Raw genomic sequence first — 21,028 nt, 5'->3', positions numbered from 1 at the left:
AGTCCCAATCAGCCCACTTCGAAGGCCCCCTGGCCTAAAAAAACACTTTAAGCATACGTTTCCGCTGCCACTCTCCTGCCCAGGGTCTTCATACCTGACCGTTTAGGGCCAAAACCCTAAACCTGCAAAAATACACAGCAGGCTGTAATTTACTGCTTCGGGCTCCGTTTCGCGTGCCGGTCACATCCATAGCAAGTCCTCAAGCTCCCGCACCTGTAGGGCTACTTGCCCTTTGAATCGGATGAGATTTCGGGCGTGAAACCTCTCTGAATTCACCTGTACCTGCGGGGGGATTAGCCGCTAGCTAATCCACTACCTGTGCAAGAGGCTCTTGCCTCGGCAATCGCGCATGAACCCACACAACTGTACATTGGTCAATTGAAAAGCCCACTAGTGGGGCATAACATACTGCCATAGGGGAGAGAGAGGGCAGTGCGTAGCGTGTAGGGCATCACTCCTGGCACCGCACTGTGCATAAGAGGGAAAGCAAGCACTCCAAAGCTCTTAACCTGTGACAAAATCTGAAAATGAGGCTCTCCCTCCTTCAAATTCAGCGCCACTTCTTGTTGCATGAGGAAAGTGCACCAGAAGGTGCCACTTGGCACATTTACAAGCATTTTCCCGTTTCGGGGTTGCCGCCTAAAAATCTCCCAACCGGTTGCCCAGTTGACTTCACGGCAGAGTAAGAAAATGTTCTCCTTGTCATTCCGGAGGTGATGACGCAAACACATTTTCAGGTCCCAAAATAGCAGTTCCCTAAATTTTAGGAAATGCTGCCATTGTATTTTTCTAGGTCATTCGACCCTCTTTGTACACTGCGGCCACATCCAGAACTGAAATGTAGCCTCTGTAGCAAAGGATTCCACTTTGGCTAGTCAACGACCCCACTTTGGCTAACCATAGTCTTTGTCCAACCTTAGTGCTCTCTTGCCCTCAGGCCTGGACTCCCTCTGGACAGTTCCACACTAGCTATGCAATGCAGGGCAGTTAGATTTCCCGAGGGGTGTTTCCAAAAAGTGAAAGTAAATAAATAGCAAGAAAGAAATCAACAAAAAGGATAGATAGTAGTCACACGCTGGTGACAGTGTCGTAGTGCAATGCGGCAGCTCTTCATCAATACGGAGTTTGTTGAGACTTTCCATGCAAGTACAGCCACAAGGATCATTTGTACATGGAAGGTAGAGGATCCTAAATTCTAGGAATCTCTCAAGACTCTTGACAAAATGGGTGATCCACTTGATTAGAGTGACGGGTGGTATGCAACCTTGCCTTGGCAAGGTCTATGAAGCAATGGATCACATGATGGAGGCGCTTGAAGATCTTGACAAGGACCCAGATAGGCTCGAAGAAATCAAAGACCTTTGTAGTAGCAGGTGGAACTCTTATAGTTCACCTCTTCACGGTGCACGAAGCTTTACCTTGATCATGACATGCAGTGCAAAATCAAGGATCAGCTTGCATTTTATAGGGAAATGCGAGGAACATTTGGGATTGCCAATGCCCAATTGATTGCCAGTAGAATTTCCTCCGTCTGGTGGTGGCATTCAGATGATCCATATCTTAAGCGACTTGCTATCCGCATTCTCAACCAAGCGGTTAGACCCTCTTGCTTGGAACAAGTGTCGAGTGTATATAGCCACATTGCATCTAGAAAGAGGAACCGTCTTGGAGAGGAAAAAGCAAATGACCTTGTTTTAGTTAGTGCAAACTTACGAATGCTTTGCAAGTAAGCATCCAAAGTGACATACCCTTTTCTACAATGGGAGATGGAGGCAGAGGTAGAGGTGTTTGGAGAGGCGAGAGGATCTACGCATGAGGATGAACCTATGCAGGAGGATTGGGAGGATATTCATGAAATCCAGGACACCACTACGGATTGGAAGGCAGGAGACTCTTTTGCTCCTACGTAGAGGTGAACATGAGGCATGAGTCATGACTCATTGCTCATTGGTTTTTGTTTCCTTTGCCCCCTTTTGTATTGCACCACCACATGTGTGGCTGTTATCCTTTTTTATTTTGCACTCTAGCCACATAACCTTTTATAGCCATTTGTAGCGCTTTAGATGGCCTTGTAAGCCATCAGCAGATCTATCATCTTTTTGCTCTAAGCTTTTGCGTAGAGTTTGGACTCTTTTCAACTTTAAGTTAATGTTCTTTCTATAAAGAATCAAGTTGCATTTGTGAATCATGACATGTGTTGTGTGTAGTGTGTTTGCAACAGGTTACCGTGCGGCGCAATCCCAAATAAGTTCATAATTTCCAAGTATTCTATAAATTCTTTTAGATTTTAATGTGTTTTTGTCCTTGTTGCGACGTGTATTTGGACGATGACGCAGATCCTCGCATTCATGGACTTTTAGATAATTTCTTACGCTTTTAAACATCACACGTGTACATAAATCATGCATGTACAAAGTGTGCATAAGCCGTGTATGCGAGGCGCCACTATGCATGGGTGACAATTGTGCGGGGTTGGTAGTTTTGCTATTTTTATTCATTCAAGTGTGGGAACTCAAAAAGATGATCAAGTTTTTAAAAACATGAAGAAAACTGAATGTCTCTCAGTTATGGGGAGTGAGAGAGCTGGATTTCTCATATGTGAAGAAGGAAGCCTTTGTTGCAGTCTGCATTGGTGGTGGGTGGGGGTTGAGAGTAGAGGGTGCCCGTGTGTGCATATGAGGGTCCTATGGCTTGAGGTGTAATGTGCAACGGAAGTGACTGATGATGAACGCCCAGGATGAGTGCTCACTGCATGCTCAAGGTTCCTTTTTACTTCATGTTAGAGATGTGCAATAGACTAGAGAGATAAGAGAGAGAGTGGTATTCTTGAGTGAAGGTTCTGTGAGTGATAGAGAGAGCAAGAAGACTTTAGACCAGATGGATTCCCGAATCCCCCTTCAAGGGGAGGGTCCTAGATGTTTTGTGAGACGAAACTAACGCTCGTTGCTGCTCTCGCTACACTTGTGTGCCCCCTTTCCTCATCGCCCTGCACTTGCCCCCCCTCCGTGTGCCGCGCGCCTTCCAACGCGTTGCCCCTGCTCCCGCCGCTCGTTCCCCCCACCTCTGCCCGCCAGCACGCTGCTCACGCTGTTAGAGTTCAAGCATCTCTCCTGATTCGTCCACTCGGTCCCAGTTTCTCCCAGGGACTAGTGCTAAGGACTGAGGGCTGTTTTGTGGCTGTGCCAAAACAGTGTGAGGTTGTTCTCTCATGTGGGGTTGTGTCTAGCCATGTTTAGCTCGGGTTTTAGGCTCAATTCCAAGGCATTGCATGCTCTTGGTGCCCTAGGTATTTCTCCCCACTGCACTATGCTGCTCCCATGCCTATATTCCCTATTTCCCATTTATGCCAGGTCGTGAGGGCTGGGATCTTGGGTCGGGCAGCCTCATTGGAGATCACTTTATTATACACACAGATCGGCCCCAGTCAAGGGCGCCCTCTCATGGGCACCCCAAGGGGCAACATGAGTACATCGACAGCAGGCTGTTCTGGCGTTTTCCCCATCAAGTAGCCCAACGTTTTCATCAGCTTACACCAGCGTTTTCCCTGGCAACCCGCAACATTTTTGGTGGGCAGACTAGGAGATGTTTGCAGATGATGGCAGTAGCCTTTTGGTGGCGATCCCTTGCTAGAACACACATGGGCAGCAGATCTTCTCCTTGTGATCCTCTCAGGGCAGAGCCCATCCCGTAGGCATCCAAGTTCTTCCCTTTGCCAAGAGATGGATCAGTGGTGGAGAGCCCAGCCCATGCCGTGGTCGCACACGAGCAATTGGCAGTGTCAGTAGCAGCCGTAGTTGTGTGTCCTCGGATCTATCCATTGGGCATGTCAATTCTATGCCGGACCACCTTGGTCACTTGTATGAGCAGATTGTTATCAGCATGGAGAGCCTTTCTCAAATCTCTCTCTCTCTCTCTCTCTCTCTCTCTCTCTCTCTCTCTCTCTCTCTCTCTACCTTAGTGATCTCTCTTCTCCATAGGTGTGCCTTGTTCATGTGTTTGGCATTGCAGGCGTTCTAGATCAAAGTCGAGGTACCCACCTGATCACGAGCAAGTGCTTGTCTTCATTGCATCTTCCGCTGCCACCTTTGACATGGTATCAAAGCTCTATGGTGTTAGGACCACCTGAGTGCTCCGATGTGGCTGATCCGGTGCGGTTCTGGACATGACTGAGAGAGCAGAAGCTTGCTGTTTTTTTCTGGTTTGGGGCAGCTTTGGGTATGTAGAGGCCTTGGATCCTCGTCTACGACTTCCCCATCTTTACCCTTGATTACCCCGACCTCTCTTCACCGAGAGGAACCCAATGGAGGTTACAGGATGTGTAGCAATGCTGGATTGCTTTGGTTATCCCAGATGGAGTCATGTGACTGTGCCTTCCCGCAAGGGGGAGCAAGCATGCAGTTATTGGATCCAAAGGGGGAGCTACTCTTTCCAGCTTCTTTAAAGAGAAGTGTTTGGACGGCAGCAGGATCTTATTCACCACTTCTAAAGGAGGTTCCTATGGCTGTGTTTTCTTCGAGGAGATGGACTGGCAGATTTGCTTTGCATTTTGCAAATGCACGTCTTTCTTGGAGTTCTCGACGGAGCTACCTATCCAATGGGTAGCAGGTTGATGATTCAGTTGCACACCTTTGTCCCAGATTGCAGATAGAGGATGACAGAGGGGAATTCGTCCCCTAAGGATGTTCCATGATTTTTCATTTTCCATCTAAGAATGGAAGTTCCAGTTCCGGCTTCATGTGACTCTTGATTATCCGGTGTTCATAGTTCAGGTACATGTTTCAGTGCATGTGTTGGAGTTGGCTATGACAGGCAGAGGGGGATACTTCTATTTCGAGAACCACTTCGTGTTTGATCATCCGACTTCCCTTGGATGAGGTTTAGAGGTGGAGCATGTGGTGCCAGACCCTTAGCCAACAATGACAACAGTTCGAGGAGGTTTTGTTGGAGTGTGGACCCTTCCTTCCTTTCTCCATATTGTCTCCTTTCTTCGGTAGTGTGGCCCTACGGATTTGGTCGCTTCTTTGCCCTTTTGTGAGCTTGTTGTGGGACAGTTTACGACTTCTTGTGAGCTTGTCAGCACTAGTTTTGGAACAGGTTTACAACCCTTTTTGGGCTCCTTCGATGCTTCAACTTCGTCTAGAGTCATGCTTCTTTCTTCTTCAAGAATCTCCACGGTTGAAAAATCCGGAAACCACTTCCAACACAAAAACATGACCATATCCATTCCATGTAAAGTGACTGGAAAAAATCTCGTCTTCCTCAAAGACTGTGCATGCAATGTAGATGAACAAAGAAACGGAGTGCCCAACCGTTCACCATACACATGCAAACAATGAGATCCAATCGTTCTCTTCTGATCTAAAGCAAGCAACTGTGGCAATTCACAACGGAAATGCCCATGCTTGGTGCTCATACTTTCATGTGCTCCTTCTACAACTGTGTCGTGCCAAGGAAGGGACATGGAAAGTGACTTCCTGAAATGCATATTTTTCAGCTTTTCATGCACAATCCATTCATGAGTGAAACGTGCTCAACATACAATATGTCATGCCTAAGAAAAGGGATCACATAAAGACGCTGAAGAAAATACACGAAACGATACACTATGAAACACTTGAATGGTGCTGACAAATCATTCGAACACATAGTACTTCCTGTAAGGGTTCTTTGGACCTAGGCTCGAGAGCCAAGATCGGTTCTTCGCGTTTGATTGAATCTTCCTGTGGGCAATCTGTAGACCGTGACTCAAGAGCCAAGATCGATTCTTCGTGATTGATCGAATCTACATCGAGGTTAGCTTCACTAGAAAGAGCATCATCCTTTTTGTGAACAATCACATCTTCTTCATGCAAATCATCATGCTTGTGAGAAATCACATCTTGATCATGCAAATCATCATGCTTGTCATTGTCATCCAAATCATCATGCTTATCATTGTCATTCAAATTATCATGCTTATCATGTGTGTCATGCTTGGGAGAAGAAGAGACTGAGAGAGTCTCTTTTCCCCGAATCTCTTGCATCTGTGTCTGCACTTGAGAAAAGAGTCGCAACATCTCTTTCATGCGTCAGTCGTTCATTGCTTGTCTTGCTTTGTTCTCGCGATCAAATGTTGCTTGTCTTTCTTTGTTCTCGCGATCAAATTCTGCTTCTCTTTCTTTTTCTTCCAAGTCGTACTTACACTCTATGGCTGCCATTGTTTCTTTGTAGTCACGATCTATGGCTGCCATTGTTTCTGCGAACTCCTTGTCTATCATCCTCTTGTCGAAAAGTTTCATAGGATCTGGTGCAATCTTTGGCATAGATGGGGAAGGGTCGGAAAAACCTCCTGGTGGGGAAAATTCTTCGTCACCTCTCTCATGCTCATCACCTCTAAGCGAAGTATCCATTCCGCTTCGAGTGATGACCATACACTGTGATCTTGGGTTCTTAAGTTCACGAGGAACTTGGATTCTTGTGGGTCTTGGGTTCTTGGGGTTCTTGAGTTCAGGAGGAACTTGGGTTCTTGGGGGTCTTGGTTCTTGGGGTTCTTTATTCTTGAGGTTCTTGCGGGTCTTGAGGTTCTTGAGGTTCTTCTTTAGCTTGCAATTTGTGTTCGAGAAGGATCTTCTCTTCACCCGAGTTCTGCTCTTTTCTGCAGGCGCACCCCTTGGCGGACTTGCGCTCACACCAAGGTTGCTTTCTCCCACCTCACGTCGATTGGCCAGCCGCTAAGTGCACGGTCCGCTCTCAATGAGTGAAAAGAGGCACAAGGGGAGGCTGGACAAGCCCTTCTTTCCTGGGATTCATGTCCCTCTTCAAAATCACGATTAGGAATCGACACGCCCAAGCGAACTTGGGTTCGTGCGACCTCAACAAGCAAAAAAAATCTTGTGATTCTTGTGGTTCTTTCCTTGAGTGATACAGAACACTTTCAAAGCTCTGATACCAATGTAAGGTGCAACGGAATGAATGTTGAACTTTGCTCAAGATGAGTGCTCCGAACTGTGCTCAAGGGTTCCTTTTACTTACGGAAGGGAGAGACTTCCGTTCCTTTAGTGAGAGAGTGCAATGGACACAAACAAAGTGAATGGACATTGTGAATGGAAATGCATGAGACTGAGAGATAGAGAAGAGAATACGACACCAGAGACGTAAAATCCTCCTCCGAAGGCCCCGCTCTCTATGGCGAGAGTGGTCTACTTATGATTGCACAATGCTTGGACTTGCTGACGATGTCGATGACGATGAGACAGGCTGAAAATTGAAAACACTAAGGGCTGAAATCTCCAAATCTTGTATCTGCTAAATTCCGACTCTATGTCGATGACGATGTCGACGACGACGCGCTAAAAACACAGATGCTGAAATCTGCATTTTCCGGGCTGAATCTGTAAACTTCGATGGATCCCACCGTGCGGCGAGGAACTGCTGCAGGAAGGTGAGATTTGTGAGGTTCGAGACTTGTTCTGCGAGTGCGAAAGGCTGAAAACTGAAAACACTGGTCCTATGGCTGATTTTGTCGCGATGATCTGCAAAAACGCTGAGGTTGATCTGCAAACCAAAAACACTAGGGATAAAACTGACCTTGCGGGGAAATCTGCTAACGCTAGGAAATCTGTTGTGTTGCTGTGGGAATCTACTAATGCTAGGGCTGATCTGTTGTCTACTGTCACCAGGAATCTGCAAGTGCAAAAACGTTGGCTGATCTGGTGCAAAAACGCTAGGTCTTCTGTTGAGAGAATACGCCAGAGTTGTCGTGGGGGTTGGTCTTGCTGAGAAGTTGCCTGTTGAGCAAGGTGCTCCTACTGCCTCTTCTGCCAGAAAGTGCTAACTTTGGTTTGCTTATATATTATCTTAGCAAAATTGCCCTGCCTACTTTCCAACAAAAGTCAATTAAAAATAAGGAAAAATTACAAAAATACCCCTCTAATTTGTGGATTCCCAAAATACCCCTCAAATTTCAAAAATTCCCAAAATACCCCCATAATTTGTCATAAATTCCCAGAATGCCCTTCAAATTTTCCAAAATTCCCAAAATACCCATGGTTGTGAGAGTAAATTTCTCCAAAAACAAAACAATTTGTAGCTTTTCATAAGAAGAGTGATTGTCTACCATACAGGATGCTAAAACTAAAATTTGAGTCGGTTATGTAGGCTTTGGAGATGAATTGCTTCAATATTTTTGAACATAATTGCCTTTTTTTGCAAGGTAATTTGCGACAAATTACATGCTAAGGACTCTAAAAACGATCTCAATTGTCAAACAAGCATAAAGTTAGAAAATCTTGAAGAATCCAACAAAAATAAATACAAGGGTGTTTTGGGAAATTTTGAAATTTTAGGGGTATATTGGGAATTTCCACAAATTAGAGGGGTATTTTGGTAATTTTCCCTAAAAATAATAAATGAAAATGTCAAAAATAGGGAAAATAGGCCTATGCACTGTAAAAATGCTACTGATGAAATTTGACTGGAATCTGATGGTCATGCTGTGCGCAACCAGAGGATATGCATCTAATCTAAGTGTCTGGACATGCACGGTCTGCGAACACACTCACAAAAGTGCCAGATCACTTCCTATTCTAGACTGACTTGACTGACCTGATTCCTGATCATGCTGTAGCTTGTCCACAGACACATAGGGTTGGATGCGTCACGTGACAGTTACTATGGCCCTTTTCAAGTCTCAGAGAAGATCAGTGATGTAGCATACAGGCTGAAGTTGCCAAAGAACTGGAAGATCCATAATGCATTCCATGTGAGCCTATCGAGGCCCTTTGTTGGAGAAGTGCCACAAGAGATGGTTCAAGAAGAACAACCTAAAGTCAAGGAATTAGATGAAATTCTGATTCCTGAGCAAATTCTGGCACACAAAGATAAAAGAGTCAAAGGCCAAGTTGCAAGACAATTTTTGGTGAAGTTTAAGAACTGATCACCAATGGATACCAAATGGATGGACGAGGTTGAACTGGCCGATTCGCCTCAATTGTTGCAACTTTATAAAGAGGCTTTCCAATTGGAACCTACACTGACATAAAATACTTTTTGAATAATGTACAAAATTAGACTTGATGTGTGTTGTCACTAAATGAAATTTCAATGCTTTGAAGTTGTATTTGTTACGCTTCAATAGAATGATTATACGTAGAAGATGGAGAAGAGGGTGACATCTTTCTCTCCTTTTTCTTGTCTTGTTTTCTGTCGTCCCTCACTGTGTTGCATCCAGAAGCATGTATATGAAAGGCTCCAAGCAAGCATATTTGACTACATTTATGTGAGGCTTGAACTTGCGATGGCACAAATGGTAGTGGGGAATTCCTATCATCGCCCAGTGTCATCCGATAGCAAGAGAAACATGCGATGACACAAAGAACCTGCGTCATCGCCCAGTGTCATCCGATAGCAAGAGAAACATGCGATGACACAAAGAACCTGGGGAATCTTGTTATCGCCCGGTGTCATCCGTTAGCATGTGTGGCTTGCAATCGAGGTCGCTTGCTTCTTTCAAGAGGGGGGTATATAACCGTCCTGTACAACGTAGAGGGCGGTACTATTTCAATTACCTCTTAACTTTACACAGAGCACTCAGAAGGTAAGAGAACACAGTTGCGTCCAGCGACTAGAATGTCACTGCGCACACGGGACCGACACCCTGCAGGCCCCAAAGACTGGCGCCCCTTTCGGTATTTCTTTATTCAAATTAAGGTAGACGATCCGACCACTTAGCACAAGCTTTCACAAAGCTGTCCAAACTTGGCGAGGGCTGAAAACGCAGGTTTTCTACCTGATTTCGGCAACATAACGGCGCAAAAACCCCTGTAGATCAAAAGCACCTGTCTAGGACGGATTCCCTCGCTATCTGGAAGCTTTCTGGTGAGCTGTCACAGAAATTCAGGGGACTGTAATTCCCTGTTTTTCACTGCCGGGTGCCCAAAAGCCTGTACACGCATCCCAAGGCTCTTACGAGACTCCCCCGGTGTTCCCTTGCAGTTTAGGTGCGAAACCCTAAACCTGCAAAAAAACACAGCAGGCTGTAATTCCCTGTTTCGGATCGTTTTTAGCGGAGCGAACACGCCTACGCGTGTCCCAAGGGCTTCCGCACACAATGGGACAGTTCCCCTGTAAATTAGACGAGTTTTCACGCGAGAAAACTCTCCGAACTCGCAATCTTTCGCGATGGAACTGTCCGTACCTGTGGGGGATTAGCAATTAGCTAATCCGGTTCCTGTTCAGAAGGCTCTTGCCTTGGCAAACGCGCATAAACCCCCAGAACTGTACATGTTCACCTGAGTAGCCCAACTAGTGGGGCATTACCATATGTGCCAAAGGGGAGAGAGAGATGCACGAGAGCAAATCATCACGCTACATGAGACAGAGGAGAAGGCAAGCTTTCCATTAAAGCTGTAGCCTTGCACCCACTACTCACACACACTGTAGGTCACTTGTGTGTAAAAAAATCAGTCCCCTTCTCTCTCTTGGGCACCTCCTCTGGCTGAGGTGTGCTGCAGGCAGCTCTCCTCTGCCAAGTGTCCAGTTTGCCCCTTCGAGTTAATTCTCTAGTTCCCACTGACTTATAAAATTATAAGTGACTTTCCAAGTAGCCCAGACTTCATTTGGCGCACATAGGCTTCCATACTCATCAGAATTCAGTGCTAACTGGTCCAACCAGTGACCAGTCCCAAACTAACCGAACCAGACTCCCGCTTTGAGAAACCTATTCGGCCGCAGTCGTTTCACACTGGCCATGCAATGTCCATTTGCACCTTTTCAAGGGTTCCGGGGAAAACAAGTAAAAAATAAAAATAAATAAAAATATCTAGTACTTATTTACGGAAGGCAACAGGAAAAATACACCTCCTGATGACAGGGTATGTCTACAGGTAATGATCTTTTCTGCACTTGCTTTCTCTACTGATCTATATGTATGAATATCTTCCTTTTCCTTTTTCTTACTGCTGTTGTTTTCCCCCAATTTTCTTGGAATAAGCTTGGACCATTGCATGGTCAGAGAAGACGGCCATTCAGAGATTGGACGAATGGTTGTCTGAGCCTTAGAACTCACACTAATGAACAGATTGACAGTGAATCACAACCGTGTACTTGGTCACTGAAGAATGTGTCGGACACTGTGCCTAACCGGACATGAAGACACACACGAGTGGCCACTTACTGAAAGTCACTGTATCTATGCCACAATGCATTTTAATATATGGTCACACTATTGACAGATGGTCAGAAGACTCGAGAGAATGTAACGGAAGTGATCCCTAAAATTTAGGGAGTTACTATTTTTGGACCTTAAAATGTGTTCGCAAGACCCAAGGGAATGTAATGGAAGTGATCCCTAAAATTTAGGGAGTTACTATTTTTGGACCTTAAAATATGTTATCATCATTAGCTCCGGAATGACAAGAGGAATGTTTTATTACTCTGCCGCTAAGTCAATTGAGCAACCAGTTGATATATTTTTAGACCGGAAGGTACAAAGCGGGAAAACCATGCATGAGTGCCACTTGCACATTTTTGGGCACTTTCCAGCTTGAGAGAGAGAGAGGCGTTGAAATTGAACGTGGGCTGCATTTTCAGCCGTATGGTGGATTGTTGCAGGTACCAAAGCTACTATGTGCTGCCCTCTCCTTGTCTCTCATGCTCAGGTGGTTGAGCTGCTCTCTCTTGCCTCCTACTAACCCATATGAGCCGTGGTAATGCCCCACTAGAGGGCTAATCATTTGACTTTATGTACAGTTGTGTGGGGTTTGATGCTAAAACGCCAAGGCAAGAGCCTCTCTGTCCAGGAACAGGAGTAGCTAACTGTTACTCCAAAGCACGAACGCGAGAGGATAATAACCTCTCGATTTGACATCAAAATCAGCACTAGAACAATGCTAATTTTGGACTGTTTCGGGACTGTTTTGTGCCCAGATTATTGCCAGAATCAAGGGGCACGAGGCCTAGGATACGAGGGACAACATAGGTTCTCATAGAGCTGAAAACAGGTTGGAAAACAGGTATGAACCAGTAATTACAGCAGGCTGGAATTGACTGTTTTGGGCTCCTAACAGAGGGTTTAGTTCAATTGAAGTGTTTCCCTACCCGTGGACTTGTTCTTGGTAAGTTATAGTACCATTATGTTGCTGAAATCTTGCCAGAACAGGAGAAATTCAGCGTGTACAAGTCAAGTGCTCTGTAGCACTTTATCTTTGTATTTCTCCTCTCTTTACTAATAAAGAAATACCGCAAGGGGCGCCGGACTTCGGGGCCAATCTGGTGTTGAGCGAGGAAGCGAGATTGAAGTTAGTGTGTGTGTGTGTGTGTGTGTGTGTGTGTGTGTGTAGTTAAGTTCAGGTATTCTAATTGAAGGAACCACCACTTTATGAGACCATACACCGGTTTTACAGAGGTGTGCGCAAGAGTAGAATCATCGCGCTACATAAGACAAGGTAGAAGGCGAGCTTTCCATTAAAGCTGTGATCACCTTCACCCACTACTCACACACACTTATGTTCACTTGTGAGCCAAAAATCAGCCTCCTCTCTCAATTTGGGTGCCTCCTCTTTTGGCAGATCTGGCAATTCAATCTGGAGCCGCCATGTGTCCACTTTGCCTCTTTTGAGTTAATTCCTAGTACTCACCGACTTATAAAGTGTAGTGAGGGGCCCAAATGACTCTGAATTGAGTCTAGACACCCTGTGACTGCTCGGATTCCAGTGTCGATTGGCCCGACCATCTCGTGGCGACCTGCGCTTCTCGACTGTGGGTGAAACTCTCGCCCGTCGGCCGTTTCACACCGGCCACACATTGTCCGGCAATTTGTGACTTCACGAAGAGGGTCCCAAAAATTAAATAAAAATCAAGGGAACAAAACCAACAACTAAGGTTAGTGGTTGCCACTGCCTCGTGACACACACACAATTGTAACCCCCCATTTTTAGTGTTTGCATTTCCTAGGTTCAAGGCGCATGGTCCTACGCACAATGGCATGCAATTCCCTAAGTGAGAGAAGCGTCCTTGGGCAAAACGCTACAACACACTCAAACACTAGAGAGGAAAAAAAAATCAAAGATAGTGAATTAATGCAAAATCATAAAGCTCTCATATCAATGTCATGTGGAGTGGAATTGAGATGGTGAAGATCTCGATTTTACACTTCCACAAATCCTTTACTTCTTTTCCTTGCGTTGGTGATTCTTTTTAGCTTGAATGATGGTTCCTTTTACCTTACCCTAGAGAGAGGGAATGAGAAAGAGCGATAGAGATGCATGGGAAAGAGGGGGGGGGGGGGGGGGGGGGGGGGGAGAGAGAGAGAGAGAAGAGAATGATACCCGATGGGGTCCCAACCAACCCTTTCAAGGCTCCCCCCCATCGTTGTCGATGTGGTATTTGCTTTAGATTGAATAAATGGAATGTACACACATGTGCAGCCTCTATTGACTCGAATGGTAATGGGGAATGTCGCCTCGGTAACTCCTCAAGACAAGGCACCTCCAGGGCCGATTTGATGCACATTTGGATCCTTCTCGATGTGGCATTGCGGACGGCCACCTAGGGTAGATCTGGGGCTTAATTGCACTCCCGATGTCAGAGGAATAAAGGGCTGAAAACATAGATCTCGATGCTGCCGATGATGGACAGCACTCGATGCCGGCAAGGGAATGGCCGAGAGGCTCAATAGGCTGCCAAAGTACCGGACAGCAACGGATAGGGCTAACGAGTGCAGATCCGTGCCGATCCGACGAGGGAAGGGCTGAAATCTGAAATCACTAGGGCTGATCTACAAGGAAGAGGTGGCGATAGGGCTGAAATCTGAAAACGCTAGCTGATCTCTGCCAAAAACGCTAGACTGATCTGGAACTGGAAACGCTAGGGCTGATCTACAATTGTTGCTAGCACTCACTAAATTGATGCTAAAACGCCATGTCATACGCTCCCTTTATAGGCCAAACTTGCTGGTTATAAATCAACTAAGGGCTAGCTAGGGAAAAACCTCTGTCAAATTCCTACAAATACATCTTAAAAGTGATTTATTTATAAGTTTGACCAAGGGGTTAGTTTATGGGTGAAACTGTCGCACATCTGCCCACCTAGGAATTCGATTGATGAGGGGAATGGCTCGTTGGATTCCTCTAACCTAAAACTACATGCATATCATGCCAGATGCCCATCGTAGTGTAAAAACGTTTGTTAAAACGCGTGTACAAACCATTCATGTAAGAGGGTTCCAAAACCAAAAAATGGGCTCTAGAAGTCGATGAAGCATGCCCACGTGGCACATAGAGCCATGTGCACGTGACAATGTGTTGGTCTTGCAGCCCCTCACGCTCTAGCTCTATAGCTGTCCTCTTTTCTACCGCTATGCATTGAGATTCATGTGCCTGCTCACGCTCTAGCTCCATAGCTACCCTCCTTTCTTCAGCAGCTACACATTGAGCTTCACGTGCTTGCTCTACCGCCGCCTCCTGAGCCTCTTGTTGTAGCATCATCTCCATCAGACTTTACCAAAACCTCCATAGAATTTGGTACAATCGATGGCATAGATGGGGATGGAGGACCTCGAAATGGTCCTCTTGGTGTAGGAACTTCTTCTCCAATTCCACTTTCATCACCTTTATGCAAAGTATCCATCACGTTTCTAATGATGACCATGCACAATGTACTAGGGTACTTGGGTTCTTGGGGTACTTGGGTTCTTGGGTACTTGAGTCTTGGGTACTTGGGGTTCTTGGTACTACTTGCAATCTGCATTGAAGAAGGCTTTTGTCTTACCCAAGCTCAACTCCTTCCTGCGGGTACACCCCTTGGCGGCCTTGCGCTCACACCAAAGCTTCTTTTTCCCACCTCATGTCGATTGGCCTGCCGCAATGTGCAAGGTCCGCTCTCAATGAGTGGAAAGAGGAATTAGGAGAGGCTAGACGAGCCCTTTTTTTTGGATTACCTGTCACTCAAAACAAATTAGAGAGATAGACACGCCTAAGTGGTCTTTGGTTACGTGCAATCTCAAACAAGCAAAAAAAAGGGGGTTCTTTTATGGCTTAATGGCCCTTAAGAAAGAGCGATGAAGATGGGAGCACGCCCAATGCACGATGGACTAAGGGTGGGAGTGGCTAGTAAGTTCGGGGCAAGGACACAAAGATTCTTTGACAAAATAAATCTGATAAAGGTTCTTTAGGTTCTTTTCTCAATTGGTGATACCGAGCACAGCCAAAGAGCTCTAATAGCAATGTAATGTGCAACGGGAGTAATTGATGGTAAATGCTCATGATGAGTGCTCAGTGCGCGTACTCAAAGTTCCTTTTACTTCATGAGAGATGTGCAAAGACGAGAGAGAGAGAGAGAGAGAGAGAGAGAGAGTGAAACCGCCCCGTGGGGCGGTAGGCGTTGGCTTTCACCCGAAATTCTTTACTTTAGACACACACACAGAGCACTTTGCAAAGGAAACCTGCGACGGGAATTAACACTTGAATACACACACAGCTCGGAAGCTAGAATGCTCCAAGCACACGCCGACAACCTGAAGGCCCCAAGATTGGCGCCCCTTTCAGTATTTCTTTATTCTTTAACAGAGGGAATAAAACCTATGACCTCCTACAAGCTGCCCCGCACAATCTAGGCTAAGAAACACCTATTCTGGCCCGATTTCGGCAACATAACTGTACTAGGACGATTCACAGTCAGTATCCCCATGCAATAGATGACTTTCCCGACGCATACAGACACTTTGCAAAACCTGGCGAGAATCTGCAGCACGCTGAATTCTCTGTTTTCTGCCCCGAAAATGCGCCAGATCACCTATACAGCGGTCCCCTCGCGTCCCCGGACATCCTAGGGGTATTAGGGTCCGTTTAGGGCCGAAACCCTAAACCTGCAAAAATACACAGCAGGCTGTAATTCCCTGTTTTGGGCTCCGTTTCGCGTGCCGGTCAAATCTATAGCAAGACCTCGAGCTCCCGCACCATTAGGGCTACTTGCCCTTTGAATCGGACGAGATTTCTCACGTGAAACCTCTCCGAATTCACCTGTACCTACGGGGGATTAGCCGCTAGCTAATCCAATACCTGTGCAAGAGGCTCTTGCCTCGGCAATCGCGCATGAACCCACATAACTGTACATTGGTCAAATGAAAAGCCCACTAGAGGGGCATAACATACTGCTCATAGGAGAGAGAGAGCAGTGTGTAGCATGCAGAGCATCACTCCTAGCACCACACTGTGCATAAGGGGGAAAGGAAGCACTCCATAGCTCTTAACCTGTGACAAAATGCAAAAGGAGGCCTCTCCCAGCATAAAATTCAGCGCCCATTTTTTTGCATGAGGCAAGTTCATGAAAAACTGCACAAGCATTTGCCCGTTTCGCGTTTGCCGCCTAAAAATCTCCCGATTGGTCGCCAAGTTGACTTCGCGGCAGAGTTGTAAAGTGCTCCCCTAGTCATACCGGAGGTAATGACACGAACACATTTCGCGGCCCAAAATAGCAATTCCCTAAATTTTAGGAAATGATTCCGTTGGGCTCCCACTGGTCATCTGACCATCTATCCTCATTGGGACCGCATCCAAAAGTGCAATGTGGCCCAACTGTCGAATACTTTCCGTTGGTAGTCACACCTTGACTTTAGGCCTTTATTGAGTTCACTCCCTACTATCCACCCAACTTGCTAAGTGCGATGGGGGGACCTATATGATCTTGCTTTGAGCCTAGACATCCTCTTACTATACGAATTCCAGTGCCGACCACTTCCCGTCTACGGGTGAAACTACCGTTCACATTGGCCATACAATGTCCGACCGTTTGCTACTTCAAGAAGAGGGTCTCAAAAATAAAACAAAACCCATTGGAAAGAAACCAACAACTAAAGTTAGCAGTTGCCACGTCCTCATGACATAGTTAACAGCTGCCACGTCCCCGTGACAGAGAGAGAAGAGAATGATACTGTGAATATTTTGTGAGTGATAGAGAGACAAAGAGAGAAGACTTAACACCAGATGGGGTCCTAAACCCCCCTCAAAGGGTCCCCCCTCTCTATCGCTAGAGAGGTATTTGCTTTAGATTGCACAAATGCTGATACAATGATCCTAGATGCTCATGGAATCTTGCAGTGAATGCTTGGATCTGCAAGGCTGAACGCCGGAAACTAAAAACACTAGGGCTGATCTGGCCTAGAACTACGATCTAACGCTGACACTAGGGTTGAAATCTGAAAACGCTGAGCTGGTTCTACTGCTAATGCTGGCGATGGGTTGATGGCTGAAAAACGCTGAAGATCCTTGTGTTGCGGGTACTTGTACTGCGGGTACTGGATGTCTAGAGAGGTGTCCTCTAGGCCTCCTATATAGGTGCAAAATTCTGGGTCGAGTACTATCAAATTGAGCCCCACAACTTTTTAAGATAATGCTAAAGTGTCTCTTATTAATAAGTTGATGAACTACTAATAAGAGGTGCTTCGTATGTAGTTATTACCTAGGCTTGGTACTAATGGTGTTGTATGAGAACACTCCCTAGTGTCTACACCTAGCGAACACTCATTGTGCTCATGTGCAATCAGAGGGTATGCAGCTATTGTAAAGTGCCTGCACACACGTCCTGCGTACACGCTCACAAGGGTGCCAAAACACTTCCTAGGCTCTCCTAAACCCTAGAAATAGGAGTTACAGCTTGTCCACATGCACATAGGGTTGTACAAGTGTCTAGGCATGCAAGTCATGCGTATAGGTCACAAGAGTGCCATAGCACTTCCTAGGTTATCCTAGGACCTAAACCCTAGAAATAGGAGTTAGTTTGTCCACGTGCACATAGGTTTAGATGTGCACATGACAGAGGGTATGTCTCTCCTCAAGAGAGCCATGAATATGGGTATGGACTTCAAAATTACACGGAACGAGAACAGGGGCCCCCAAGATAGCGGAATGCGAATGGGGCCGGAACAATAAACCTAAACTATGCTTTAATTAAGTTGGATTCAACCTATATGTTAGTAGAATGCCACACACACCCATTAGTCCAAGTGAAATGCTATTTAGGCATGCTTTTCAATGATGCTTAAGGGAAATTAAGTAAAGCCGTGGTGGTGGTCAGACTTGGGGGGGTGGGGGGGGGAGAGAGAGAGAGAAAGAGAGAGGAGCCCAGATTCACCCTTAAGAGGAAAGTGCAAGGTATATACTATAGACCCATCGTAGTTACCCACAAGACAATATAACCATCAGCTTCATCATGCATAGTATTGACAAAATACCACGACATCCCCACTAACGTCGTCAGTCCCCAATAGTGGGTGTAGAACTAGGTATTAACATATGCTCCCAAACACAACACAACACACACACACACACATGAGCATACATCAACACAAAGTTCAGCGTACTAAGCTTCTGTCATGACTCCGGAGATCAAGTGCAGACTCAGCCATAATGAAGCCTAGCACTAAAAGAAACATTAAATCAAAAAAATTAGCACAAAAAAAAGAAAGAATTAGCACAATATCAATTGGTCATAACTCGAATGAAAACTTCACAATGCGAAGTCTGCATGTCCGCTATACGACAAAATAGAACAGACATGGGTTGTGTGTACACGTGTATGAGGATGAGGGGGGTGGAGCTCTAAAAGTAATGGATGTAGGACTATATGTATAGGGGAGTCCAACCATGATATGCAAATGGCTAGCTACCTTCACCATGTACCAAATTGGGGTGTCAAATGGCATGTACAGGTGGTTAGGGAGTGAACTCCCCAAAGCATCGTAGCAAGGTCTGAGAAGGCCCGCTCTATCTCCCTCTGTTTGGTGTGCTCAAGTCGTAGTTGGATCTCTCGGATGGTCTTGTGACTCTCTGGGCATGGTCCCTTGGTGCCCTGGGGTGTCTCCGGGTTCGAATAACGTCTGTCTATTGTACTGATGGATAGGACAGTTCTTTAAGAGAAGTCCGTGAGCTGTGATTGTCGCCTTCCACTGATAACTCGAGGTGAGTCTCACTACATCTCTGTATCTCTAGAAAGAAGTTTTCCCGTCTCTCTCTCTCTCTCTCTCTCTCTCTCTCTCTCTCTCTCTCTCTCTCTCTCTCTCTCTCTCTCTCTCGCGCGCGCATGCACCTGTGTCACCACACCTTCCACTACACTTTGACAATTTCGAATTGTGCAAACTTGTTAGGAAATTGTTATATATTGTAGTAGCACACAGTGATTGGAAAAATCCAATCTTTGGTTCACAGAGTGGTTACTACAGCTATAGCTAAAAAAGTGTAGGAGATTGGTCAGACCGAGTTGACTGAGCACAACATATCCATGCTCACAATGCCACAAGCCAACATAGAAGTCTTTCGTGTCCAACGCTCATGAAGATGAACAATCCTAACTCTTCTGCCGCAACATTTGCAAAGAACTGAACATGTCCTCTAGGCTCTACCAAGGAAGTTAGAGTAACTTTCTGATCCTACTGCATTGACAAAATGTCAACATAAGTTGCCTATTCCACTTTAAGTCTTGGAATGCAAGCCTAAAAGTTCCTTATGGAATCACGATACCAGAATTTGAAGGATCCAACATCATATAGCATTGCCTGAAGTAAGTATAGTGACGCATAACTTGCTGGGATTGATTATCACAAGTCTAAATGAGCGTATGTATGCAAATGCTGGAATTGATCGTTACCAAGAACCTCACACGATTTTCTTCCTCTTAATGATGAAACGAGAAGTGAGGGAGATGCATACGATGAGTGAATGCATGAGTATTGCAAAAAAAAGTTCTGAGCTGTTGAAAATCACACGTACACAAGCAGAGATCCTAAGGTTGTTTTCTCAAAAAACAAACCACTAACATTTTAGTCGACAGAAAAAACCTACCTCCAAGAAAGGCGTCAATGGCTGCTTGTAGGCTAGAAGGAGTCCGAAGCAGGCCCTCAGACTGACGAGCTGCTGCCCGCAGGGCTGCAGGAGACAAGGCTTTTTGGGCGGTATTTGGTACGAGCGCCATCACACCGCGCTCACTAAAACCCAAAACCCCACAGTTCCTTTACATAACCGATGGGTGAAATTGTATCAACCATGGTTAGATCCGAACTGCCTTGCTATTGATGTGTTGTTGCAAGTGAGAGGTAGTATGTTTACATATGGAAGATTATAGTGTAGAGAAATGGAAAAATTACCTGGAGTATTGACCTGATAATTGAGTAACATTGTTTTGTCAAGCTACAAGAAAACCATGGCGTAACTAGTTAAACTTATTGTCATGCAATGAGGAAATGACAATTTATAGATCATATCGTGCACCCCATACGAAGGTATGGTGGAGAGTCAGCACTATGGTCTCTCCAAAAATTATAAGGAACGGAAGTTGTGCCTTGGCCTGTAGTCTTTACATGTTGTCCAAGCAAACACATAAGCATGGGGAATTGGATGCAATTACGAACCTTGCAGTCTTGTTGAGGTGGAGTCGTCCTTGTCTATTTGTTTTTGCAAATATATATGCTAGCACACATCGCAAGAATTAAAAGTCGCCCATTTCAGGGTTGTATGTAGATCATGATATAAGTTGCTCCTACTGTGAAGCAATATTAGTGTGTGTTGGTTTGCCCTCCGTCTGCATGTTGCAAGAGCACTTAGTCTCAAGAATTGATTTCCTCTCGGATGCATCTAAAAGGCAGTGAGAGGAGGTGTTGGGCACAGGCTAGTAGGGCAATAGAGTATCATTTTCATAGGAAACACAATCAATGGAGTACCTTGTTTGTCCTCTTAAGAAGGCTGATTCATCCTCATTGAGCTCAATGTCAAGCTCCTCTCTAGCACCTTCCTCTTGATACAAGAGCCTAAATCCATTACGATCAAATTTGGGGCAATCCCTCACATCCAAGGCCCAGGCGCTATTATTTGCTTAGTATCTTTCCATCTCTCACGTGAACTCATTTTGTTTAGTGGTCACCTAAAAGGACCATTTTCATTTCCATGTGTGAGGATAATCCGAGATAGTCCTTTGCGACCTACTGAAGGCTAATTCATACTAGAGGAATTAGATTCCTCATCCAAAGAGCTACTTTTTATCAATAGGAGATCTTGCCCTACCT

General features: G+C 45.5%; 1 protein-coding gene across 2 annotated transcripts in view; it reads right to left on the bottom strand.

Moving 5' to 3' along the window:
* The window catches only part of LOC147459083 (copper ion binding / methyltransferase), a 57,683-nt gene extending 37,661 nt beyond the window's left edge, over positions 1 to 20,022 (bottom strand). The window contains exon 1 of one of the 2 annotated variants that reach the window (XM_086510426.1): positions 19,812 to 20,022. In XM_086510426.1, the coding sequence (XP_086366552.1) occupies positions 19,812 to 19,941 (130 nt within the window). In that variant the 5' untranslated portion in view covers positions 19,942 to 20,022. The remainder of the gene's footprint in view (positions 1 to 19,811) is intronic. The other variant, XM_086510427.1, reaches the window with a different exon arrangement.
* Between the last annotated feature and the right edge of the window lie 1,006 nt (positions 20,023 to 21,028).

This window comes from Adiantum capillus-veneris, chromosome 4, assembly GCF_014529385.1.
Source record: "Adiantum capillus-veneris isolate H3 chromosome 4, ASM1452938v2, whole genome shotgun sequence".
Taxonomy (NCBI): domain Eukaryota; kingdom Viridiplantae; phylum Streptophyta; class Polypodiopsida; order Polypodiales; family Pteridaceae; genus Adiantum; species Adiantum capillus-veneris.
The sequence above is the reverse complement of the archived record's forward strand: the minus strand, read 5'-3'. Positions and strand labels throughout refer to the sequence as shown.